The sequence below is a fragment of the Pleurodeles waltl genome, chromosome 3_1 (assembly GCF_031143425.1).
Source record: "Pleurodeles waltl isolate 20211129_DDA chromosome 3_1, aPleWal1.hap1.20221129, whole genome shotgun sequence".
NCBI classification, from domain to species: domain Eukaryota; kingdom Metazoa; phylum Chordata; class Amphibia; order Caudata; family Salamandridae; genus Pleurodeles; species Pleurodeles waltl.
The window spans coordinates 467,810,034-467,837,028 of NC_090440.1; the positions used below are offsets into that span (position 1 = coordinate 467,810,034).

At 44.5% G+C, this 26,995-nt stretch overlaps 1 protein-coding gene across 7 annotated transcripts in view; it reads right to left on the reverse strand.

Annotated features, from left to right (window-relative positions):
- The window catches only part of AKAP13 (A-kinase anchoring protein 13), a 1,053,268-nt gene that overhangs the window by 388,990 nt on the left and 637,283 nt on the right, over positions 1-26,995 (reverse strand). For all 7 annotated transcript variants that reach the window (XM_069222739.1, XM_069222736.1, XM_069222738.1 and 4 more), the window contains one exon: positions 127-235. In XM_069222739.1, the coding sequence (XP_069078840.1) occupies positions 127-235 (109 nt within the window). The remainder of the gene's footprint in view (positions 1-126; positions 236-26,995) is intronic.

Below are 26,995 nucleotides of genomic sequence, written 5' to 3' on the forward strand. Positions count from 1 at the left end.
TGCGGTAAAAACAGACCAGAAACTATAAAACATGTGCAAAAGCATGGTAAATGTCATTACTAAAAGAGGAACAATCTCTCGTATAAATGGTGATCCAACAGTAAATGCAATAATCTGTATACTCACTATCCAATCCTGGGTGATGTATTGTCACAAGTGACATTGATTTGGTTAGTGGAGGTGACAGGGCTGAAGTAGAGTATGAAAAGCCACGGGCCTGCAACGATGACCGCTTCTATAGAATAAAAAAACTAACTGTAAAAGTTTGCAACAAAAATACCTCCTTACCCACAGAATTTATTGTTAAATATTTTGCATAAGTGCAAAATATTGCAATCAGATACTGATGAACAAAATTATATTGTAAGATATTTAAGTAGCTAACCCATGTGTGTGTGTGGCATACATACATTTCTGAATGACAGTTTTAAAATGTATCCACATACACACTAAAAGTGGGCATTAATGTACTTCTGAGAATATGATAGAAAGGCATGCCTGCAGAGCAGCAGCATGCAAATTTTATGGCAAAACTGAAATGCACCCAATGTACAAGTTACTTACCTTCGTTAACAATATATCTGGTAAAGAAATATTCTAGTTGCAGATTTCTTACCTTAGAATTTTCCCTCAGGCACCAAACTGGATCCCAAGATTTTTTTCTTCGAGCAATATCCTTGTGTGTCGGTAGGTGGCGTTTGGTAGACTCTGCGGGCATTGTTGGTGTTGTAGTCACTGTGATGACGTCAGAAGTAGTACACTGACACTACCTTAGCGCAGTGACGTCCGTTTCTTTTCATGACTTTCCACGTCAAAGCGCAGAGCCGCAAAAAAACACTGAAATTGGTGCGCCAGAGCTAAGGCCCTGAATGGGGAAGCCCTGTACCTAGAAATCAGTTCGCAAGCAGGGAGGATGGGTGGGTCGGTAAGGAATCTGCAACTAGAATATGTCTCTACCAGATATATTTTTACCAAAGGCAAGTAACTTGTACATCTGATAGAGACTTCTAGTTGCAGATTCATTACCTTAGAATAGATACCCAAGCAATGCCAACCTCGGAGGTGGGCTGCGAACAAAGATCATACTAGAAAGTCCTGCAGGAGCGAATAACCAAAGTTGCTGTCCCGACAGTAATGTTTAGCAGTAATGTTTAGCAAACATGTGCAACGATGCCCAAGTAGCTGTCTGGCAGATATCCAGGGCAGGAACTCTGCGTGCTAACGCAGTGGAAGCAGCAGTCATCTTGATGAAATGAGCAGGCAAGCCCTCAGGGAGTTGCTGCTGGGCCAAAGTGTAGCACATTTTGATGCAAAGAAGCACCCATCGAGAGATGGTGCGCTTTTGTACTGCCTTCCCTTTCTTCGCACCCACATATTCAACAAAAAGTTGATCGTCCACCTGAAATCTTTAGTACGATTGCGATAGAGCCAACGCTCTTTTTGGATCCAGACAGAGGAGTCTCTCCTCCTCATAAGAATGATGTTGAGGTACGTAAAAAGTAGGCAAGGTGATGGATTGGCCTACATGAAAAGGTGTAACGACCTTGGGAAGGAAGGAAGCCTTAGTGCGCAACACCACTTTGTCAGGGTGAACAGACAAGTATGGAAGCTTTGAAGAAAGAGCCTGAAGCTCTTTGCTTCTGCAAGCAGAAGTGATGGCAACAAGAAAAACAGTCTTGAAAGTAAGGAGCTGTAATGGACAATTGTGCATCAGCTCAAAGGGAGTACACATTAACAAAGTTAAGTACAAGATTGAGGTCCCACTGAGGCATGAAAAATGGATGGGGAGGAAACAAACGGGTGAGACCCCTAAGGAATCGATTGACAATAGGAGACTTAAAGAGTGAAGGCTGATTAGGCAACCTAAGAAAGGCTGAAATAGAGCACTGCTGGGCTAAATAAAGAATGAACAAAAGAACCTCAGAAAGAGGAGGAGAGAGGGGGCCAACAGATTTGTTTTGCACCATGCCACAAATTTATGCCAACAACAGGCCTAAATCGTTTTGGTGGAGGGACGCCTGGCTGCCAAGATAACGTCACAGATTTCAGGTGGAAGGTCAAAAGCCGGCAACTGCCGCTGCTCAATCTCCACGCATGAACGCAGAGACCGCTTCGGGTGGAGAACCGTTCCCTGCTGCTGCGACAGAAGATCCTCTCGAACAGGCAGTCTGAGTGGAGGATCTGTGGACATGCTCAATAGCTCGGGATACCATACTCTCCGTGCCCAATCCGAGCCACCAAGATAACTTGGACCCGGTCGTTGCTGTTCTTCTTGAGAACTCTGGGCAGAAGTGGTATAGGTGGAAAGGCATAAAGGTGGTCGGAGGTCCACTCAAGACTAAGAGCATCTTCAGGGGAGTGCTGCCTTGCAAAGTCAACATGCAATACAGCTGACATTGCACGTTCTCTGCGGAGGCGAACAGATCTAACCAAGGCTCTCCCCACTGCTGAAAAAGACCTTGCACCACCTCCGGATGGAGATGCCGTTCGTAATTGGCTATGCATGCATCGACGGCTGACTGTCTGCTCTGGCGTTTAAAGAGACTGCTAGATGTTGAACCACCAGGGTAATGTCCTGATGTTCCAGCCATGTCCAGAGGCGTAGTACCTCCTGACAAAGGTTCCAGGAATGTACTCCACCCTGTATATTGCAGTACCACATGGCGATAGTATTGTACGTGAACTCTTGCACTACTTTCCCTTTGAGAGAGGGAAGAAATGCTTTCAGCACAAGCCTCATCGCCCAGAGCTCCAGAAGATTGATCTGGAGCCCAGACTCCGTCAGAGACCAGAGGCCTCTGATCTCCACCTCTCCCATGTGGCCACCCCATCCCAGAAGAGATGCATCTGTCACTATGGGGAGATCTGGCTGAGGAAGGGAGCGGGATCGGCCGTGGACCCAATGCAGATTCGAAAGCCACCACCGCAGGTCTTTCGCAGTCCTCTCCAAGATCTGGACCATGTCGGAGAGATTTCCCTGAGACTGCGCCCACTGGAACTTCAAGCCCCACTACAGAGCCCGTATATCCCATCTGGCATGTGTCACTAGCATGATGCAGGAGGCCATGAAGCCCAGCAGCCTCAGAGTCAGTCTCACCGAAACCCAAGACAGAGGCTGAAAGATCGGAATCATAGCATTGATATCTTGGAATCGCTTTTCCAGAGGATAGGTCCGAAACTGCACTGTGTCCAGAACAGCGCCAATGAAAAGGAGCGTCTGAGAGGGAGTCAGGTGACTTCGGCACATTTTTAGTAAACCCCAGAGTGTGTAGGAGGCTCACCATAGTCTGAAGGTGGGAGCCGACTTTCTGGGGCGAGTCCACCTTCAAAAGCCAGTTGTTGAGGTAGGGAAAAATGAAACCCCCAAACTGCGCAGATGAGCTGCAACCACAGCCATCACTTTCATAAGCACGGTAACTTGAAAGTGCTCTGGACCTACTACGAATCGTAGGTAACATCTGTTTACAGGCAGGATGGGAATGTGGAAATAAGCGCCCTGCAAGTCCAACGCTACTCTTCCGGGTCCAAGGAAGAGAGGACCTGAGCCAGGGTGAGCATTTTTAATTTCTTCTTCTTGAGGAAGAGATTGAGGAAGAGATTGAGGTCCAGAAGGTCTAGGATAGGACGTAAATCCTTGTCTTTTTTGGGCACCAGAAAGTAGCGGGAATAACAACCATGACCTACATCTTGTGCAGGGACCTTCTCTATGGCTCCCTTGGCCAAGAGAGCCGTAGATTCTTGGTGCAGAAGTGTCAAATGATCCTTTGGAATACAGCTGACTGATGGAGGCATGGCTGGTGGGGCAGATTCGAAGGGGAGGGAGTAGCCCCTTCTAACAATCTGCAAAACCCACCTATCCATAATGATAGATTCCCAGTGGGGCAGGTGATGGTGAATCCTGCCGCCAACTGAACCCGGAGTGAGGGGACCGACTAGGAGGGTTTGGAGGCTGCAGCATGGGAGGGGTGGACTGGGTAGACTTTCGTTCCCTGTCCCACGCCCACATGGGATTATGCGTCCCCGGCCAAGCAGCAACTGAACAGCATGGGATGCACGGTGGCTGGGATAGGGATGCGACAGGAAAAGGCAGACTGTTGTGGGCGATGGGCATTGGTAAGGCTGAGGGGCCAAGCCATAGCTCGGGCGTCCTTGTACCTGTCCAAAGCTGAGTCCTCCTTGTCTCCAAAGAGACAGGAGCCATCAAAGGGCATGTCCATAAGACTGTTGGACATCCCCCAAAAAAACAGATGTCGAAACCAGGCGTGGCGCGTCAAGGCCACCGTTGCCGCAACCGATCTACCTAGAAAGTCGGTCATGTCCAGCCCACATCTGATTGTGAACTTTGCTGCATCTCTCCTATCGGTGACAGCTTGGGAGACGATAGCACAGGCCTCCTCAAGTATCTGTGGCTGAACTTGCGCGACTGTATTCCTCGAAGAGTGGGCATAGCGGCCCAAAAGGCATTTGGTGTTCACTGACCGCAGCGCAAGACTGGAGGAAGAAAACATCTTCTTCCCAAATTGTTCCAACCTTTTTGATTCCTTATCCAGAGGTGCGGAAGGGAATGCACCCGAGGAAGAGGATGCCTGGATGACAAAGCTCTCTGGCGTGGGGTGTAGAGACAGGAATTTAGGGTCGTTCGGGACGGGCCGATAGCAGCGCGTGATAGTCCTGTTCACAGGAGCCCCTGTGTTGGGTCTAGACCAAGTATCCAATAGGACATTGGGGAGGGCTTCATTGAATGACAGAAGAGGCTCAGATGTGGAAGCCCCTGGCTGAAGCGCCTCCGTCAGGAGATTAGACCTGACCTGAACAGTAGGCAGCTCACGGTAGGAGACAGCATGCCAGTGTCTGGAAAAGTGTCCAGGCCACTGACCTGGCCCAACTCCTGTGCCCAGTCCAAGTTAGGGTCATCTGGTATTCATAAGGGTCCAGGGACCCCTCAGTATCTGACCTGGGGTGAATAGGCCTCATCACAAAAGGAGGTGGCGGCGGCTGATGCCGTTCCGATGTAAATGGTGGGCACCACCGACATCGGGAGAATCGACAATCGAACCAACGCCGGGGAAGGCCTCAATGGTACGACCGGTGCAGATCGGAGAGCGGATCCGGAGGTGGCCGGAGCTGTAGGCGAGGAACCCGAAGACCTCCTGACCAAACCCCTTGGGCCCGAAGGTGCCGTATCGGGGTCGACCTGCCCAAAAATAAGGCGCACGGCCTCATAAAACTCCTTTAATTGGGCAGGGGTCGCTCCAGCTCCCGGAAACTCTGGGAAGCACAGAGCAGACCCAGAAGCAGGCTCCGAAGATGGAGGCCTTGAGTGTCAACGCTCCTCTCGCGTTGCATCAGCCAAGCGACAGGGTGAAATTGAAGGGTGACAGCATCTCTTCGACTTCTTCTTACCTTGACCCAAAGACTTCGAGGAAGAAAAATGGTGGTGGCTCTGCTAACGGTCTCAAGACCTTCTACTCAAGCAAGACCGGGACCTACGCAGAGTCAAGTGTCTGGCTGCCATAAGCTTGAGGACCTGCTCCCTCAAGGCCTTCAGGTGCATGGCCCAGAACTCGGAGCACAACTCCAGGTCTCGCTCCAGGCACCATAAACAGACCTGATGTTGATCAGTCACTGACATCATGTGGTGACAGTCCTCGCACGGTATGAAACCGGTCTTCGGGGACATCCCTTGACGCGCCAAAAAACTCTCCAAAACTCGACAAAAGGGTCGAAGTCGGTCAAAAAGAGACCGGGGTAGCTCTCTCCAGATCAGCGTGTGGCGCAGAAAGAAAAGAAATGACATCACTGCACTGAGGCAGTCTCTATGGACTACTCCTGATGTCATCACGGCGACTACGATGGCAACTATGCACGGGAAGTCGACAGAAGCTACGTACTGAGGCGCAGGAGAATTGCTCGAAGAAAAAATCTCCAGATCCAGTCTGACACCTGGGGGAAAATTCCAAGGTAAGGAATCTGCAACTAGAAGTCCATATCAGATAGATTTAATAAAGAAAGTCAACTGAGATTGTATCAATACTACCTATGTTAAGACTTTATACAAAGCCCACCGTCTCCCCACAGGTTAAACACCTGTTAAGGCCTGCATTTGTTTTTAGGGAATAAAAGTGCAATAAAATGTAAAACCTGGAAAGTGACCATTTGAAAGGGGCTATAAGGCATAAAAAGAAAACAAAGAACAAACAGTAAAGTCAATGATGATGTTTGCTATTGAATATTTTACAAACAATGAGTCATGGTACAATATATTCAGAATTAGGAGCTATTAAACTATTTAAAAAAATGTCAATCCATCTATTAAGTTTGCACCACTGATAAATATATGTGTTATTAATAGTCACTTGAGTTATTTTGTCAGCATGATCTTGCTGTCTGCACCTTAATCTCTTATTTTTGTTTCCCTACCACGGCACATGTTCAATGCAGAGACATCAAGATGAAGCATTTCCTTCACATGTGACTACAGAGCAGTAGTGGCAAGCAGATACAAGAAGACAGAAAAATAAAAACTAAAATAGCATAAGATTCATGATGAATCATAAGTGAGTTTATGTTTTTATTTCTGAATCTAAAGTTGGTGAATTTGTGGAGGCGATCCCAGATACATAAGAACTAATTTATGTATGCATAAAGCTAAGAATGATATAAATGAAAGGAAAACACTGGAACTTCATGAAGCACAATGAAAAAATAAAGATTATTTTGCTTCCTTTAGAGATTACCACCACAATGGTCCTTTTAACATGTACACTGCAAAAGATGTCATTAACCCCTTCCCCGCCACGGACGTAATGGTTACGTCCATGGCAGCGCCCGTGTGGCGCCATGGACGTAACCATTACGTCCTGAATGCTTCCCTCGGGAGAAGCGCTAGCGCTCCTCCCGAGGGCCGCCCCCCCACCCCCCTAGGTCAGGGCTGACCGGGGAATCCCTTCCCCTTCCACCCCCGACCCCCCCCACCCCCCCCTGTGACGTCAGCGCGCGAGCGCGCGCTGATTTGTCACAGGGGCCTCCCTAGTCGCGCTGGAAGCTCTGCTTCCAGCGCGATTGAAAAAGAAATGCAAAAGCATTTCTTTTTCAATCACTTGGGAGGCCCGGACGGGCTTCAAAGGGAAGGAAAAGTATTTCCTTCCCTTTGAAGTCCCTCCGAGGGTTTCAAAAGCCGGATTGCTTGCAATCCGGCTTTTGAAACCCCACTAGACACCAGGGATTTTTTTTTTTTTCATTGAAATTGACCAAAGGGAGCGACCCCTTGGGCAAGGGTCGCTCCCAGGGGGGGCATTTTTTTGAAAAGGCCTTTTCTGCCCCCCTGGGGGCAGAAACCTCTAGGCACCAGGGACCATTTTTTTTTTTTTTTTTCATTTTTTTTTATTGAGGTGGGGAGCGACCCCTTAGGCAAGGGTCGCTCCCCTTGGGGGAAAATTATATTTTGGCCATTTCTGCCCCCCTTGGGGGCAGATTGGCCTATTTTGATGAGGCCAATCTGCCCCCAAGGGGGGTAGAAACCACTAGACACCAGGGTTTTTTTTATTTTTATTATTGTTATTGACAAAAGGGAGCGACCCCTTGGGCAAGGGTCGCTCCCAGGGGGGGCATATTTTTGGGAAGGCCTTTTCTGCCCCCCCTGGGGGCAGATCGGCCTACTATTAGGCCGATCTGCCCCCAGGGGGGGCAGAAACCTCTAGGCACCAGGGACCATTTTTTTTTTTTTTGTTTCATTTGTTTTTTTTTTTTGGTGGGGAGCGACCCCTTAGGCAAGGGTCGCTCCCCTTGGGGGAAAATTATATTTTGGCCATTTCTGCCTCCCTTGGGGGCAGATTGGCCTATTTTGATGAGGCCAATCTGCCCCCAACAAGGGGGGTAGAAACCACTAGACACCAGGGAGTTTTTTCTTTGCGTGAATTTCACGCAAAGGGAGCGACCCCTTAGGCAAGGGTCGCTCCCTGGGGAGGAGGGCAATTTATTTTAGGCCATTTCTGCCCCCCCTGGGGGCAGATCGGCCTATTATTAGGCCGATCTGCCCCCAGGGGGGGAAGAAACCTCTAGGCGCCAGGGCAAATTTTTTTTTTGTGTTTTTTTTTTTGGTTCTTTCTTTTTTTTAGAGATGCGGAGCGACCCATCAGGCAAGGGTCGCTCCCCTGGGGGGCAAATTGTATTTAGACCATTTCTGCCCCCCTGGGGGCAGATTGGTCGATTTTAGGTCAATCTGCCCCCAAGGGGGCAGAAACCACTAGGCACCGGGGATTTGTTTTTTGGCGCCAATGTCACGCAGGGGGAGCGACCCTGTAGGCAAGGGTCGCTCCCGGGGGGCGGGGGGTGGGGGTTGGGGGGGCAAATTTATTTTAGGCCATTTCTGCCCCCCCGGGGGACAGATCGGCCTATTATTAGGCCGAACTGCCCCCCGGGGGGGGGGCAGAACACTCTAGGCGCCAGGGCAATTTTTTTTTTGTGTTTTTTTTTTTTTGTTTCTTTTTTTAGAGATGGGGAGCGACCCATCAGGCAAGGGTCGCTCCCCTGGGGGGGCAAATTGTATTTAGACCATTTCTGCCCCCCTGGGGGCAGATTGGCCAATTTTAGGTCAATCTGCCCCCAAGGGGGCAGAAACCACTAGGCACCGGGGATTTGTTTTTTGGCGCCAATGTCACACAGGGGCGACCCCGTAGGCAAGGGTCGCTCCCGGGGGGGGGTGGGTGTTGGGGGGGCAAATTTATTTTAGGCCATTTCTGCCCCCCGGGGGGGGGCAGAACACTCTAGGCGCCAGGGCAATTTGTTTTTTTGTGTTTTTTTTTTTTTTTGTTTCCTTTTTTTAGAGATGGGGAGCGACCCATCAGGCAAGGGTCGCTCCCCTGGGGGGGCAAATTGTATTTAGACCATTTCTGCCCCCCTGGGGGCAGATTGGCCAATTTTAGGTCAATCTGCCCCCAAGGGGGCAGAAACCACTAGGCACTGGGGATTTGTTTTTTGGCGCCAATGTCACGCAGGGGCGACCCCGTAGGCAAGGGTCGCTCCCGGGGGGGGGGGGGTGGATGTTGGGGGGGCAAATTTATTTTAGGCCATTTCTGCCCCCGGGGGGGGGGGGCAGAAACCTCTAGGCGCCAGGGGAATTTTTCTTTTTTTTCTTTTTTTTTTTCTTTGTTTTTTTTTTTTTAGAGATGGGGAGCGACCCATCAGGCAAAAGTCGCTCCCCTGGGGGACAAATTGTATTTAGGACATTTCTGCCCCCCTTGGGGGCAGATTGGCTGAGTTTAGGTCAACCTGCCCCCAAGGGGGCAGAAACCACTAGGCACCGGGGATTTGTTTTTTGGTGCCAATGTCACGCAGGGGGAGCGACCCCGTAGGCAAGGGTCGCTCCCGGCGGGGGAGGGTGGGGGTTGGGGGGGCAAATTTATTTTAGGGCATTTCTGCCCCCCCCCCCCTGGGGCCGGCTGAGCTACAGGCCAAACACCACAGGTAGGCACCTTGCAAAAAACACCTCTGTTTTCTGTGAAAAAATATGTTGTGTCCACGTTGTGTTTTGGGCCATTTCCTTTTGTGGGCGCTAGGCCTACCCACAGAAGTGATGTACCATTTTTATCGAGAGACTTAGGGGAACGCTGGGTGGAAGGACATTTGTGGCTCCTCTCAGATTCCAGAACTTTCTGTCACCGAAATGAGGAAAAAGTGTTTTTTGGGCCAAATTTTGATGTTTGCAAAGGATTCTGGGTAACATAACCTGGTCAGAGCCCCGCAAGTCACCCCATCTTGGATTCCCCTGGGTTTCTAGTTTTCAAAAATGCACTGGTTTGCTAGGTTTCCTCAGGTGTCGGCTGAGCTACAGGCCAAAATCCACAGGTAGGCACTGCTTTTTATAAAAAAATGTGATGTGTCCACGTTGTGTTTTGGGCCCTTTCCTTTCGTGGGCGCTAGTCCTACCCACACAAGTGATGTATCATTTTTATCGGGAGACTTGGGGGAACGCTGGGTAGAAGGAAATTTGTGGCTCCTCTCAGATTCCAGAACTTTCTGCCACAGAAATGTGAGTAACGTGTATTTTTAGCCAAATTTTGAGGTTTGCAAAGGATTCTGGGTAACAGAACCTGGTCCGAGCCCCGCAAGTCACCCCTCCTTGGATTCCCCTAGGTCTCTAGTTTTCAGAAATGCACAGGTTTGGTAGGTTTCCCTAGGTGCCGGCTGAGCTAGAGGCCAAAATCTACAGGTAGGCACTTCGCAAAAAACACCTCTGTTTTTTTCCAAAATTTAGGATGTGTCCACGTTGCGCTTTGGGGTGTTTCCTGTCGCCGGCGCTAGGCCTACCCACGCAAGTGAGGTATCATTTTTATCGGGAGACTTGGGGGAACGCTGGGTGGAAGGAAATTTGTAGCTCCTCTCAGATTCCAGAGCTTTCTGCCACAGAAATGTGAGTAACATGTGTATTTTTAGCCAAATTTTTAGGTTTGCAAAGCATTCTGGGTAACAGAACCTGGTCCGAGCCCCGCAAGTCACCCCTCCTTGGATTCCCCTAAGTCTCTAGTTTTCAGAAATGCACAGGTTTGGTAGGTTTCCCTAGGTGCCGGCTGAGCTAGAGGCCAAAATCTACAGGTAGGCACTTCGCAAAAAACACCTCTGTTTTTTTCCAAAATTTAGGATGTGTCCACGTTGCGCTTTGGGGTGTTTCCTGTCGCCGGCGCTAGGCCTACCCACGCAAGTGAGGTATCATTTTTATCGGGAGACTTGGGGGAACGCTGGGTGGAAGGAAATTTGTAGCTCCTCTCAGATTCCAGAACTTTCTGCCACAGAAATGTGAGGGACATGTGTTTTTTTAGCCAAATTTTGAGGTTTGCAAAGGATTCTGGGTAACAGAACCTGGTCCGAGCCCCGCAAGTCACCCCTCCTTGGATTCCCCTAGGTCTCTAGTTTTCAGAAATGCACAGGTTTGGTAGGTTTCCCTAGGTGGTGGCTGAGCTAGAGGCCAAAATCTACAGGTAGTCACTTTGCTAAAAACAGCTCTGTTTTCTGTGATATGTCCACGTTGTGTTTTGGGGCATATCCTGTCGCGGGCGCTAGGCCTACCCACACAAGTGAGGTATCATTTTTATCGGGAGACGTGGGGGAACGCTGGGTGGAAGGAAATTTGTGGCTCCTCTCAGATTCCAGAACTTTCTGCCACAGAAATGTGAGGAACATGTGTTTTTTTAGCCAAATTTTGAGGTTTGCAAAGGATTCTGGGTAACAGAACATGGTCCGAGCCACACAATTCACCCCTCCTTGGATTCCCCTAGGTCTCTAGTTTTCAGAAATGCATAGGTTTGGTAGGTTTCCCTAGGTGGCGGCTGAGCTAGAGGCCAAAATCTACAGGTAGTCACTTTGCTAAAAACAGCTCTGTTTTCTGTGATATGTCCACGTTGTGTTTTGGGGCATATCCTGTCGCGGGCGCTAGGCCTACCCACACAAGTGAGGTATCATTTTTATCGGGAGACGTGGGGGAACGCTGGGTGGAAGGAAATTTGTGGCTCCTCTCAGATTCCAGAACTTTCTGCCACAGAAATGTGAGGAACATGTGTTTTTTTAGCCAAATTTTGAGGTTTGCAAAGGATTCTGGGTAACAGAACCTGGTCCGAGCCACACAAGTCACCCCTCCTTGGATTCCCCTAGGTCTCTAGTTTTCAGAAATGCATAGGTTTGGTAGGTTTCCCTAGGTGGCGGCTGAGCTAGAGGCCAAAATCTACAGGTAGTCACTTTGCTAAAAACAGCTCTGTTTTCTGTGATGTGTCCAGGTTGTGTTTTGGGGCATATCCTGTCGCGGGCGCTAGGCCTACCCACACAAGTGAGGTATCATTTTTATCGGGAGACGTGGGGGAATGCTGGGTGGAAGGAAATTTGTCGCTCCTCTCAGATTCCAGAACTTTCTGCCACAGAAATGTGAGGAACATGTGTTTTTTTAGCCAAATTTTGAGGTTTGCAAAGGATTCTGGGTAACAGAACCTGGTCCGAGCCACACAAGTCACCCCTCCTTGGATTCCCCTAGGTCTCTAGTTTTCAGAAATGCACAGGTTTGGTAGGTTTCCCTAGGTGGCGGCTGAGCTAGAGGCCAAAATCTACAGGTAGTCACTTTGCTAAAAACAGCTCTGTTTTCTGTGATGTGTCCACGTTGTGTTTTGGGGCATATCCTGTCGCGGGCGCTAGGCCTACCCAAACAAGTGAGGTATCATTTTTATCGGGAGACTTGGGGGAACATAGAATAGCAAAACAAGTGTTATTGCCCCTTGTCTTTCTCTACATTTATTCCTTCCAAATATAGGGGTGTGTGTAAAAAAGACATCTATTTGAGAAATTCCATGTAATTCACGTGCTACTATGGTCACCCCGGAATTCAGAGATGTGCAAATAACCACTGCTCCTCAACACCTTATCTTGTGCCCTTTTTGGAAATGCAAAGGTTTTCTTGATAGCTATTTTTTACTCCTTATATTTCAGCAAATGAATTACTGTATACCCGGTATAGAATGAAAACGCACTGCAGGGTGCAGCTCATTTATTGGCTCTGGGTTCCTCGGGTTCTTGATGAACCTACAAACCCTATATATCCCCGCAACCAGAGGAGTCCAGCAGACGTAACGGTATATTGCTTTCGATAATCTGACATTGCAGGGAAAAGTTACAGAGTAAAAAGTAGAGAAAAATTGATGTTTTTTTCACCTCAATTTCAATATTTTTCTTTTTCAGCTGTTATTTTCTGTAGGAAACCCTTGTAGGATCTACACAAATGACCCCTTGCTGAATTCAGAATTTTGTCTACTTTTCAGAAATGTTTAGGTTTCTGGGATCCAGCATTGGTTTCATGACCATTCCTGTCACTGACTGGAAGGAGGCTGAAAGCACAAAAAATTGCACAAATGGGGTATGCCCCAGTAAAATGCCAAAATTGTGTTGAAAAATTGGGTTTTCGGATTCAAGTCTGCCTGTTCCTGAAAGCTGGGAAGCTGCTGAGTTTAGCACCGCAAACCCTTTGTTGATGCCATTTTCAGGGGAAAAACCACAAGCCTTCTTCTGCAGCCACTTTTTCCAATTTTTTTGAAAAAAAAAAAAATTTCCCTGTATTTTGGCCAATTTCTTGGCCTCTTTCAGGGGAACCCACAAAGTCTGGGTACCTCCAGAATCCCTAGGATGTTGGAAAAAAAGGACGCAAATTTGGCTTGGTTAGCTTATGTGGACAAAAAGTTATGCGGGCCTAAGCGCAAACTGCCCCAAATAGGCAAAAAAAGGCCTGGCACAGGAGGGGGAAAAGGCCTGGCAGCGAAGTGGTTAAAATGCCAGATATTTATGTTCATTAAGTAAACTATTTTTCAAAAATAGTCAAACAACAAAAATAAGAGAAATATAAGTTAAGAAAACTGAATAAATGTTACACACAATAATTCGTTTTCTGAATATCAGAGGTTTGAGTTTACCTTGTAGGTATAAAGTGATAGGTTTCTTAAAAAACAATCTTACATCCAGGAAGTTATAGAAATAAGAAAGGAGATGGTGCACTTAACTGCATTGGGAAACCTTGTAGAGTAAAATGTATCAGAGTTCTATCCCAATTCGTATAACCATTTCCTTGCTTTGCCATTTGTGCTAAAGAAATATCGGGCCTATTTTGTCATGAAATAAAGTGCTAAATATTGATGGAATGCCATTAAGCTGTAATATTGCTACCACTTGTTTTTGTCACTAATTTAACAGTGTAACTGAGCTATAAAAAAGTGCTTGCTCAACATAGTTTGAAACATGTCCATATAGGCAGCTTAACAGTGTACCACAATTATTAAAGTGAATGGACTTTCCATTCCGTATCAAAATCTGAGGGTGGAGTCAGGAATATATAGAGAAACTTTAATGTACAGTCTGATTCTATTAAGTAAGACAGTAATTTAAAATTCTAAATAAGAGATTACGTTCCTGAATTTAAAAAAAAAATGTAAATCCAATGGAAAACTCATATTCAGAATGGAGAGGGATTCTTCGTTATTTGAGATCAACCAAATTTTAAGACTGATTTGTAAATCCGTTTATTTTACAAATGAATGTGTGTTTTATTTTTTGCTCTTACCAAAAACAACTCTCCAGAAGTACATATAGCTGCACATTCAACAACAGACTGATAATTAAATTGAGCTACGATGAATGAATCAAGTGTATTACTCTAGGTTCCGGGTGTCTTTATGGGTGCATAGTATTCAGGCATTTGCCAGTTTTTCTGTAGCAGGGTAGAAAAACTGTAGCTGAGTGGCTAGGATGAGTGCTGTTGCAGTAGAGATGTAAAGTCTCTCCCACAAACACTACCCTATACCTTTAGTGCACCACACCATGCAACAGAAACCCTCTCTACTTTCTATATCTGCACTGCAGCATTTCTATTTTTGCACTCAGTAAATTCTTCAAATGATGGTTGCATCTCACTTAAAACATCAGCTATTTTCCGACATCGTGTTGATTAAAGTTTTTTTCTGACCACATAAACAATCCACAATCTATACAAAGTGTTCAGAAATCTATTTGTGAAATATTACTGAGGTACAGATAATACACTAATGACTGGGTAGAAATTGCCAAAATAAATAGTCAGTATAGGTAATTCAGTTTAATGTTTCAGAAGTAGATGTCAAATTGGAATAGATAATGGAATGAAAATGACACTATCATATAATCATATGAAACAGATCTTAGTACAAACACACAAAAAGCCTGTGCCCACACCAAACTCAGAGTCCTTGACTCTGTCCCTTGAAGCGGATTTATTTCTCCCTTTAAAATCAGACTTGGTGAAATGAATGACAAAGATATATAAGCAGAGAAAAGGGGCAACGTAAGACCCTTTTCAGCATATACATTGAATGTTCCTAACTTAGCACTGACATTATGGCTAATTATGCAATTTGTTAAATCTCTTGAAGGTTTTTAATTTATCTTGTATATTCAATGGATCTGCAGTTGTAACTGTGCTCCAAAGTACAGTGTGTATGTCTGGGGTGGGGGTGGAGGAGGGGCAGAGGGGATCACTTAAGATGTGTGTGCGTGTTACTAGAGGGTAAATGTTTTGAATCCTAGTGGGTATACCAGGGAATGGTGACATGGTTGTTTACAGTGCTAGAAGTTCCCAACCTGTGAAAAAAGCACTATGTATTTATGCCATTAGTTTTAAAGATGTATCTTACACAGTATAAGATTGGCTTCTGTAGTTTGAAAAGAAAGTATTGCATACTGCATAAAATAGGCTGCATACACTATAAGAAAAGCTGACACAAAATTCATAAAGATTCAGTGCTTAACGACTTACACTGCTTTCAAAAGTTTTTTTTTTTGTAATTCACAGACAGTACCTAGTGCTAACCTTTTTTTAAATTGGTTTCCAATACAATAAAAGAATGCATTACATAACTGGTACACCCTCCCCACAGTACCTCTTAAAAATATCTCATTGTCACCATGAAGCTTCAAATGATTATATCAAATTATTATATATTTGCCTCCAACCATCCTCTAGAATACGGTACTTTGAAGACTTGAGTTCCTAAACTATACAAATCTTAACATTTCCAGATGCATAGGTAGAGCTATCCAGTAGCTGCATCATACGGACAGCTTCTTTATTTGAAACCAAGTTCAAGTGTACTGCGGCTTCCCACTTTACATTTAAAACAGTCAGTTCGAATCAAATCCAACTCTATAAGACACAATTCAAAAATGACAAAAGGAGCATAGGAAAAGGTGAAGAACTAAAATGGGTATGGTTTAACAGGCTATCATTCTAGGCAGAGAATTATACCAGAGGAATGTTGATGGAATGAATACATTTATATTAGGCCTTTGCTTGTGTGGCAAGGTTTCAATGAGTTCACAACAGATGAAGAATATGAATAGTAATGTCCTGCTTGCCTACTAGGGTTAGAATTTGTATACTAGATTGAGTACAATGTACTCTGTCATAGACAGTAAATACATTCTTTGGATTACTGGAGCCTGGGGAAGTCAACTCTTTGAGGAGAGGTTTCAGTAGGTTAGCTGTGAGGAGTCAATGTAAATAAACAAAAAATAATTTTTTTTATCAGTACTAAGTGTAAATGTAGACTACAATAGTTAACATACTTAATATTAGATGATTATATGGTACAAGAATTCCCTCCATTTAGTAACGGAAATGCCATTCATAAGAACCAGCAGTATTGTAGGGGCAGACTAACACATTACTACTACAAATAAAATCTTCTTTGTTATATTAAAACATAGTTTAATAATTTTATGTTCAATTTAAACTAACCCTTATAAGTGTGAACCATCATGTACATTTGAACAAGCTCAGTTTTATATATATATCAATCATACACAACTCATTTCAAGGTGGATCAACAGTGAACTTCCAAAAACAAATAGTTAATAGGGTTATAGTGCAAATCAATGTACATAGGCCAGTGTGTCTTTCCCCAAACATGGACAAGTAGTCATTGTCTGAGCTGACTATTTGAAAGTGATTTAAAAGCCTTTTTCCAGAAGAGTCTTTTTCATACGGTAACATTGGTAGATAATGTAGTGAGCATCATTTTCAAAAGTCCTTGATGATGGTATATTCTAATCTATTTAATGAAGGTTTATTCAAGTGTTCTTTGGAGCATTTGATAGTTACATAAACCCAGTTTGAGAGCCAATTGTCTAGTCACTGTTCGACTATTAGTTTAGAAAATAATTCATCCTGTAAGGAAACAGTCAAAAGTTGCAGGATATATTAAAAAGTTAATGAGTGTTAGTTTAATCAAGATTTCTTTTGTATTTTGTAAACAAAATATTTTCACATGAATAACCACTTTCATACGGTTATAACCATTCCTAAGCTAGAGGTACTAATGTGAGTAGTTTGCATGGACACATTTAATAGTTTCATGATAAAGCGTTGTTACTCGCACTTGTTGCCCCGAGCAGCAGTCAAAGCCACATAACAGGGGAGACAATTAATAGCTGTTACTACGCTGCAGATAAAGGAAATATGCTTTTAGCACCTCACCCCCACCACTACCCCACAATAAGGAATGCAGTACTAAAAGGAGTTGTCTCTTACTTGAACAGGGGATAAATGTCTCCAGCAGAGCTTCTCCTGCATTTATTTCATTTTTTACTACTGCCATTTGAGAAACAACAGTCTGGGCTCTTTCCCTTCCCACAGAGACAACGACAAATCATAATTTGTTATATTTTGTCACTTTTATATGGCTGATTGGGCTTACATTTTTACATTTAGTTTTCTTGCCAGCCACATGTAATTACAAAATACAGCAAAGGGAACAGAGTCAGCCAACTTCTGCCACTGAGTGCAGTCCGAATGGCAGGATTTTCCTTATCACATGAGCACATCTAATACAAATCAATGCTGGTGGGACAAAACCTAACTATTTCTTTACGTACTTTATTTTTATTTTAGTCACCCATGTGCGTTTAAACAATTCCCTCAGGCTAAAGTAATTCAAAGACAATAGACCTATTATTTGTGCTAAAAAGAATCATTCTCCTGTGATTTATGTTACAAATAAAACGTGTTTCTACACCTACTGCAAGAAAACCTGTCCGGAAGCTACCTTACTGTTCTTCTACAATTATATAAAAAATATATATCTTCTTATATTTGAATGGTAGCATGTTTCTCTTTTCAATTTTTTGTCCTTTTAGGTGGAATAATCTTGAAATAAAAACCAAATAACCACCTCACTGAGGACAGACCAATTGGCTTTCCCAATGCTTGTTCCACTAGGCTACAGGTGAGAGGCAGCACCTTCTCCTGCTGTGCTCCCTACATCTCCAGCTCTTTGGCTTAGGCTGGCATGGAGCTGCGCATGATAGGGATGCAGTCCATCAGGATATCAACCTACTGGAGGAACAGAGGTCTCAAAGACACAGAATGCATCAACTGTGAACTTATAAAGGGAGCTATAGCCAGCAAATGGGAGATTCTGAATGGTTGGGCAGCTCTCAAAGTTCCATCCAGGATGCATATAAATGTAAGTATGAAAGAAACAAAAGAGTAACTGAGATGGAATGCACCTAGATAAAGCAATTAAAGCTTTATTGTGGTCAGTACGAACATAACGCACTGGATATGGAACAAAAGCAGGGCTGTTTAACATAGACTATCAAGTAACAGGCACACATACTGTTGCTTTTTCTGACGTAATTTTATTTTAATTACAAGGAACTTCTATTGTTCCTGCCTTCAATTACTTTTGATTTATGCAAGTTTTTTAGGAATGAGTTGGCGGAGCTGGCTCTATCACACTAAAAGAAACACAGATGCATAAGGTTCCAATGAGATTTATTTCTTTGTATTTTAAAATAGTTCATTGGGATTGTTTTTTTCAATAATAGATTGGGATTGATAATTTTCTTGTACTACTACTGACAGAGTTTTAAAACTCTGAAAATCCATCAAGTGAAACAAACTACACACTGTCCAGTAGGTCGAGCCTACTGGACAGCTACCACCTCGCTCCACCGGTGTAACAGTCTTATTGCGAAAGACATACTGTAGGCTTCACAAGAAACATAGAAAGGCTTACAGTCCGCCCACTGCTAGCGACAGATTGGCTTTACTGTTACTCTCATTTGCCTGTATCTTATTCAATAGCTTGCCTTGTCTATCTTGTGTCTGTCCCTCACCTGGAGCACAACAAATTTAGTTTACTTTGAATTTTTAAGAAGTTTGTATATATATATATATATATATATATACATATATATATATATATATATATATATATATATATATATATATATATGGAAAATGTCACTTATCCAGTTGTACATCTGTTCGTGGCATGTTCCGCTGCAAATTCACATGCTGTGCATTATTCTGCCATCTAGTATTGGACTTGGAGTGTTACAAGTTGTTTTCCTTCCAAGAAGTGTTTTCGAGTCACGAGATCGACTCCGTTGTTAGATTGTTTTCCCGCAGAGGGTAAGGTAGGAGCGATAGAGTATATAGGTAAAAGGTAAGAGATGTCCATGCTAATGCTAATTTATATATATATATATACATATACATATACATATATATATATATATACATATACATATATATATATATATACAAATGTTTGTCATTTAAACGACTACAGGCTCCCGGAGAGGTGGAAGAGTGCATGTTAATCTGCAGCGGAACATGCCACGAACAGATGTACACTGGGTAAGTGACATTTTCCGTTCAATGGCATGTGTAGCTGCAGATACACAAGCTGTGCATAGACTACAAAGCAGTTTGTCCTCCCATAAAAATAGCGGTGGTTAGCCTGTAGAAGTTGAAGTTGTTTGAAATAATGTGCTGAGTACAGCTTGGCCTGCTGTGGCTTGTTTTCGTGATAAAACGTCTACACAGTAGTGTTTAGTGAATGTATGTGGTGTTGACCAATTGGCTGCTTTACATATTTCAGCCATTAGTATATTCCCTAAAAAAGCCATTGTAGCACCTTTTTTCCTTGTAAAATGTGCTTTAGGAGTAACTAAGAGTTGTCTTTTGTCTTCAATGTAGCATGCTTGGATGCATCTTACAATCAGTCTTGCTAAACCTTGTTTTGATATGGGACTGCCTGTAAGAGGTTTTTGGAAGGCTACAAAGAGTTGTTTAGTCTTTCTAAATGGCGTAGTTCTGTCTAAATGGTACATTAAAGCTCTTTTGATGTCTAATGTATGCAGAGCTCTTTCTGCCACAGAATCTGGCTGTGGGAAGAAGACTGGCGGTTCCACTGTTTGATTTACATGAAATGGTGATACAACCTTTGGAAGAAATTTAGGGTTTTTTCTTAGTACAACTGTATGCTTGTGCACTTGGAAGAACGGTTCTTCAATAGTAAAGGCTTGGATTTCACTTACTCATCTTAAAGAAATAATTGCCACTAGTAAGGCAACCTTCCATGTTAAGAATTGCATTTGGCAGCAGTGCATGGGCTCAAATGGTGGTCCCATAAGGCGCGTAAGCACTATATTTAAATTCCAGGAAGGGACTGGTGGTGTCCTGGGTGGAATGATGCATTTTAAACCTTCCATGAAAGCTTTAATGACAGGAACTCTAAATAAGGAGCTCTGCTGTATATGTTGTAAATATGCTGAAATTGCAGTAAGATTAATTTTTATTGAAGAGAATGCTAAATGAGATTTTTGTAAATTAAGTAAATAGCATACAATGTCTTGCATTGATGCTGTAAGAGGGTCAATATGTTTAGAGTGACAGTAAAATAAAAATCTTTTCCATTTATTTGCATAGCAAGTTTTCTTGCTTGTTTAATAACTTCCATAAATTCTGATGGGAGTTGTAAATATCCATACTCTATGACCTCAGGAGCCAAATTGCTAGATTGAGTGATTTGGGATTTGGTGCCTGATTTGGCCTCTGTTTTGTGTCAACAGATCTGATCTGGCTGGGAGTTTGGAGTGGTACTACTGACAGGTCTAGTAATGTTGTGTACCACGGCTGACGTGCCCATCTTGGTGCTATGAGTATCATGCTGAGTGAAGTTTGTCGCAACTTGTTGACTAGAAACGGAAGGAGTGGGAGAGAGGTAAAAGCGTGAGCAAATATCCCTGACCAATTGATCCATAGAGCATTGCCCTTGGATAGGGGATGTGGGTGTCTGGATGTGAAGTCTTGGCATTTTGTGTTTTCGCTTGCGGCGAAAAGATCTATGTTTGCCGTTCCCCAGTGTTGAAAGTATTTTTTAAGTACTTGAGGATGAATCTCCCATTTGTGTGTTTGTTGGTGATTTCTGCTAAGGATATCCGCTAACTGATTGTCTATCCATGGAATGGATTTTGCTAACAGGTGAATTTCGTTGTGGATTGCCCATTTCCAAATTTTCTGGGCTAGAAGGGAGAAGTTGGGATGAATGTGTCCCTCCCTGTTTATTTAGGTATATTTAGGTAATACATGGTTGTCATGTTGTCTGCTTTGATAAGGACATTCTTGTGAGAAGAGGTTGAAAAGCTTTGAGTGCTAGGAAGACAGCTAACAACTCCAAGTGATTTATATGTAGCTGTTTGTGTTTGGCATCCCATTGCCATTGAATGTCGTGATTGTTTAAGTGAGCTCCCAAATCAATCATTGATGCATCTGTTGTAATTATGGTCTGAAGCACAGGGTCTTGAAATGGCCGGCCTTTGCTTAGATTTGTAGAATTGCACCACTGAAGGGACATCCATGTTTGGCGGTCTATCAACACTAGATCTTGAAGTTGACCTTGTGCCTGTGACCATTGTTGTGCAAGGCACTGTTGTAAGGGCCGCATGTTTAGTGTTGCGTATGGAACAATTGCAATACATGATGCCATCATCCCTAAAATCTTCATGACAAATCTGACAGTGTATCGTTGATTTGTTTATATTTGTGTGGTTACATTTTGGAATGCTTGAATCCTTTGTGTATTTGGACATGCTAGAGCTTGCTGAGTATTTAGTACTGCACCCAAATACTGTTGTATTTGTGCCGTTTGCAGATGTGATTTTTGGTAGTTTATTGAGAACCCTAGTGTGTGCAAAGTTTGTATTACATAATGCGTATGATTTTGGCATTGCATATGACTGTTTGATTTTATTAGCCAATCGTCTAGATATGGAAAGACATGTATATGTTGTCTTCTTAGGTAGGCTGCGACTACCGCTGGCACTTTGTGAATACCCTTGGAGCTGTTGTTATTCCGAAGGGCAACACTTTGAACTGATAGTGCTTTCCTTGAATGACAAACCGGAGATATGTTCTGTGTGCAGGATGGATGAGTATATGAAAATATGCATCTTTGAGGTCTAATGCTGTCATGAAATCGTGTTTTTGGACTAGTGAGATAACATCCTGTAGAGTTACCATGTGAAAATGTTCTGACAGGATGTAAAGATTGAGGTTCCTGAGATCTAATATTGGCCTGAGGGTGCCATATTTTGGGGGAATTAGGAAATATAGTGAGTAAACTCCTATCCCTATTTGAGATTGTGGTACCAATTCTATTGCTTGTTTGAGTAGTAGAGATTGGGCTTCTTCTTGTAACAGACTGATGTGTTCTGTGGATAGTTTGAGTGACCTTGGTGGTATATTTGGAGGAGTGTGTATCAATTCTAGGCAACAGCCATTGCGGATAATTGATAGTACCCAATTGTCTGTGGTAATGCTTTGCCAATTTGTGTGGAACTGTTGTAGTCTTCCCCCCACAGGAGACATGAGGAGTGGAAGGGAATGAGAAAAGTCACTGTTTAGGGTGCTGTGGAGGTTGCTTGGACGTTTGGAATTTCCCTCTATTTTTGGGGTACTGTCCTCTATATGTGCCCCTAAAACCAACTTGTTGGTATTGTGGTTGGTAGGTTGGTTTTGCCTGTGATGTGGATGCCTCTGTTGTCTGTGGTCTGAACCCATCTCGAAACTGAGGTTTCCGAAAGGATCCCCTGTATTGTGTCGAATATAGTGCGCCCATTGCTTTTGCCATGTCTGAATCCTTTCTTAATTCTTCTATGGCTGTGTCAGCTTCTGGCACAAAAAGATGGTTCTTATTGAATGGCATATTTAACACTGCCTGCTGTAGTTCTGGTTTAAAACCAAAAGATATGAGCCATGCATGCCTGCATATTGTGTCTTCCGTATTGACACTTCTAGCAGCGGTGTCTGCTGCATCTAGGGCAGATCGAATTTGATTGTTAGTAATAGCTTGCCCTTCTTCCACTACTTGTTGTGCCCTCTTTTGGTGTTCTTTGGGGAGATGTTGAATTATGTCTTGCATCTCATCCCAATAGGCTCTGTCTTAGCGAGCTAACAGTGCTTGTGAGTTGGCTATCCTCCACTGATTTGCTGTCTGGAATGCAACTCGTTTCCCTGCAGCATCAAATTTCGTGCTCTCCTTATCAGGTGGGGGTGTATCTCCTGATGACTGACTGACTGCTCTTTTTCTGGCAGCGCTAACGACCACTGAATCTGGAGGTACCCGAGGGGTGATGTTATCAGGATCAGAGGGTGGAGGTTTATATTTTTTCTCTATCCTGGGTGTTATTAAACATGCCTTAACAGGTTTACTAAATATCTGATCTGCGTGTTTTAACATGCCTGGGAGCATGGGAAGGCATTGATATTTAGAGTGTGTTGAGGATAGGGTGTTAAACAAGAAATCCTCTTCTAGGGGTTCTGTATGCATGGTGACCCCATAGTATGCTGCAGCCCTAGCTATAACTTGATTGTAGACAGTGCTATCCTCAGGTGGTGAATGTTTAGAGGGATAGCTGTCTGGATCATTACCAGGAATGGGAACTAGGTCATAAAGGTCCCATGGATCCACATTGTCCTGTTGTGAGTCAAAAGAGTGAGTGGGTGGGTGACTGCACTGGTAGGAGGAGAGGTAGGTAGGTGTGGAGAGTAGGAAGGAGAAGAAGATTGAAGAGTTGGTGGTGGTTTCTCCTTCTGCTCTGGCACTTTTGCTGGAGGCTGCATAGTGTCCAATTCCTCCTGAAAGTCTAGCTTTCTTTTTGGTTTTAGAGGAGGTGCTGTCTGAATTCTGCCGGTTTCCTTATGGATGCGGATCCTGGACTGCCTTTCATCCATAACCTCAAGTATTGGTTGAACATGATACTCCTCTTCAGAGGTTTTGTGGCTTTCTTTAAGTCTTATTGAAAGTCCATGTTCCTCTGTGTATGCTGGCCTTTTCGGCTCCGAAGCAGGCTTTTTCGGGATCTGAAAAGATGATGCTGTCAATGCTCTCGGCACCAAAAGTGATTTTTTAATTTTCGACTCCGAAAAATGATGTTTGCTAGAGTCAGACACGGAGCTCTTTGTTGCCTCCGATGTTCTGGGAGGAGTGGCCTTTTTCGGTGCCGAACTGGTAAGGTGGTCACCGGTAGTCTTTTTTTGGGCCGAGCCATGGCCTTCCGGCAGTGGCGTACCCAAGGCCTTATGTTTTTGCTTTTGTGAGGGTACAGGGGCAGGCGTACTCACATGTTGTCCTGCTGTGAACGGTCTGTCTTCTTCTGATTCTTGTTCGGATTCGGAATCTCGAACCGAGACCGCTGTTTACATCATTTCTTCCTCCTCCACGTTGAGATGATCGCTGCTTCTCAGCGCCATTTCGAGTCTTCGTGCCCTCCTGTCTCGAAGAGTCTTTTTCGATCGGAAGGATCGACAGGCCTCATAATTTTCTTCCCGATGATCTAGGGAAAGGCAAAGATTGCAAACCAGATGCTGGTCTGTATACGGGTATTTCGCGTGGCACCGAGGACAGAACCGGAATCAATCTTCTCCATGAGGCTTCCACGCGGTCGGCCCGAATAGGCCCGAGTTGGGCACACGCACCCTGAAGGGCAAGTAAAGTTGTTTCCTCCGACGGTACCACTGTGTCGATGGAAGATATAAACCCAATCGATACAATACCGACAAAAAGAGAGTTTTAAAAAGTTTTGCGAATCAAAATCTCGGAGCGAAAGGACACACGTCCGAACCAGATGGCAGAAAGAAAACAATCCAACAATGGAGTCGATGCCCATGCGCGATGGAACCGAAGAGGAGGAGTCACTCGATCTTGTGATTCGAAAACACTTCTTCGAAGAAAAACAACTTGTAACACTCCGAGCCCAACACTAGATGGCAGAATAATGCACAGCATGTGTATCTGCAGCTACACATGCACACATGCCATCGAACACACACACACACATATAATATATGTGTGTGTGTGTGTACAATATACTTAAAGGTGCTTTCAGTCAGCTTTATTCATCTTTCATCTATAACACACATTTCACTAAGGGGCAGGAGCCCTTTAAACTTTGCCGGGACTGCAGCCTCAGCTGCTGATTGGGCGAGAGGCCCTTTATCTGCTACACAGCGCGCCCGCAGCCGCGGGACGCGCACACATTTCACTAAGGGGCAGGAGCCCTTTAAACTTTGCCGGGACTGCAGCCTCAGCTGCTGATTGGGCGAGAGGCCCTTTATCTGCTACACAGCGCGCCCGCAGCCGCGGGACGCGCACACATTTCACTAAGGGGCAGGAGCCCTTTAAACTTTGCCGGGACTGCAGCCTCAGCTGCTGATTGGGCGAGAGGCCCTTTATCTGCTACACAGCGCGCCCGCAGCACGGGACGCGCGCGGGCGCCGCACGGGCGAAGCCCGGGCCAAGGGCGGGCCCGTCCTTCGCCCGTCATCGACAGGAAGAGGCTGGGCTGGGCTACCCCTCTTCAAATATTTGTTTTTTGTCCCCCCAGGGCCCACTGCCTCCTTATCTAACAATCCAAGTCGATAGGGAAAGAGCCAGAAAGAAGCCTAGTCTGATTGAGCAGCTCAGATACGTTCCCGCTCTATAAGTGGAACTATCGAAGGAGGGTTAACCCACCCCTCTTCTCCCTCCCCCTTATTATTTAGGAAGGGGTCTCCCGTAACCATAAAACATGGGTAAAAGGAAGCACTCCAAAACACATAACACAACAAACTTAAAAGATAGCACATCTATATTAAAATATATCTCAGGGGCGATGGGCATGATAGACAAACAAATCGCCACTGTGGAAGAGAAAATGATGGGGTCTAAAGACCATTCCCTTGAATCATTAGTTTCCGTAGAATTAACTAACAACCCCCTGCAGAGCAAACATGGCGACGAGCACATAGAACCAAGATATATTAACGGATGTATTAAAGACACCTCTAATTTAATCTCCTCCTTGGACGATACTTCTCCCGTGGCCAAACGACCAAGGAAACCAGAGGTGGGCTTGGAGGATAAGAACCCTATGAAACCCTCAGCGACAGGTACAACAATTACCCCAGCCACAAAGCTACCTAAGAAATCAGTTAGGAAGAAACCTACAAATAATGTAGGAGATACGACCAGATCACTCCTTATAAACCTTAATGAGCTAGTAAATACTCTGAAATCATCCATAGGACTCACCCTTGACTCCATGTTGGAGCGCTTAAAGGGAGTGGAGAATAAACTTGAGGCAGGACTAGGACTAATAGAGGCCATACAACAAACAGACACACATTACGTACTAAAGGATCCTAATATACCATCTCCGACCCTAGCTCAGGGAAACAATACCCAATCTCTCCCGCAAAATAGGGCAAAAGATACACACCCGAACGTAGACCCCCTGAGAAAGATATCAACGCAGTCACAAGTATCCAATTCGTATCCAACTCTCAGGCCTGTATTCCCTACTGCTACAGCTCAACTTTCCCTGCTTGATCAAGCAGTTTCAAAACCTAGACTAGCTAAGAGAACAGACAATAGCACATTGAGCACAATGACCTCTTACCCTCATGTAAACCCAGGGAGGAATATACAAAGTAGAATTGAATCCCCTAATACACGTTATCGCCCAAGTGATCTATTACATCTCCCTCCAGAGGCTACTCCTTATGTAGTAATTTTGGCCAACGTTCCATCCCTAAATGACCAACAGACAGAATCATGGATAGCTCTGAGAAATAAGGCCCTCAATTGGATAGGTGTCCGTCTGGGCTTAGGAATGGCGGGGCCTCTCTTTGAAAACATAAAAATGGTCAGGAGAATTAAGTGGATAGGTAGCAGTAGGAAAGTGCTGGAAGGTGACTGTGTGGTACTTTCATTCAGGTCACCAAATTTAGTGGACAAAATCATCCACAATCTAGGAGCCAAACAGGTTACTTCACAAGAAATCTCACTACTACCCTTAGGTTTCTTTTACCAAAGCCCAGAGGGACGTAACCCCATAGGCCCACAACCAGTAAGAGTACTCTCTAACACACCAGATTTCCCAACAGGGCGCAACAGATTTCATTCCCTCACGGCCCTAGAAGACCCTGATTGACTCAATAAGAATCAGACACCTCCAGATGAACAAGTCCAGATAGAACACAAATCAGGGCGGGCTTCAAACAAAGAACATACATCTCATACAACAGATTCCATAACAAACAGGCCTCATATTTACCTAACCCAAAACAGTGTCCCCAGAATTTCACCCCAGTCATCAGATGACATCA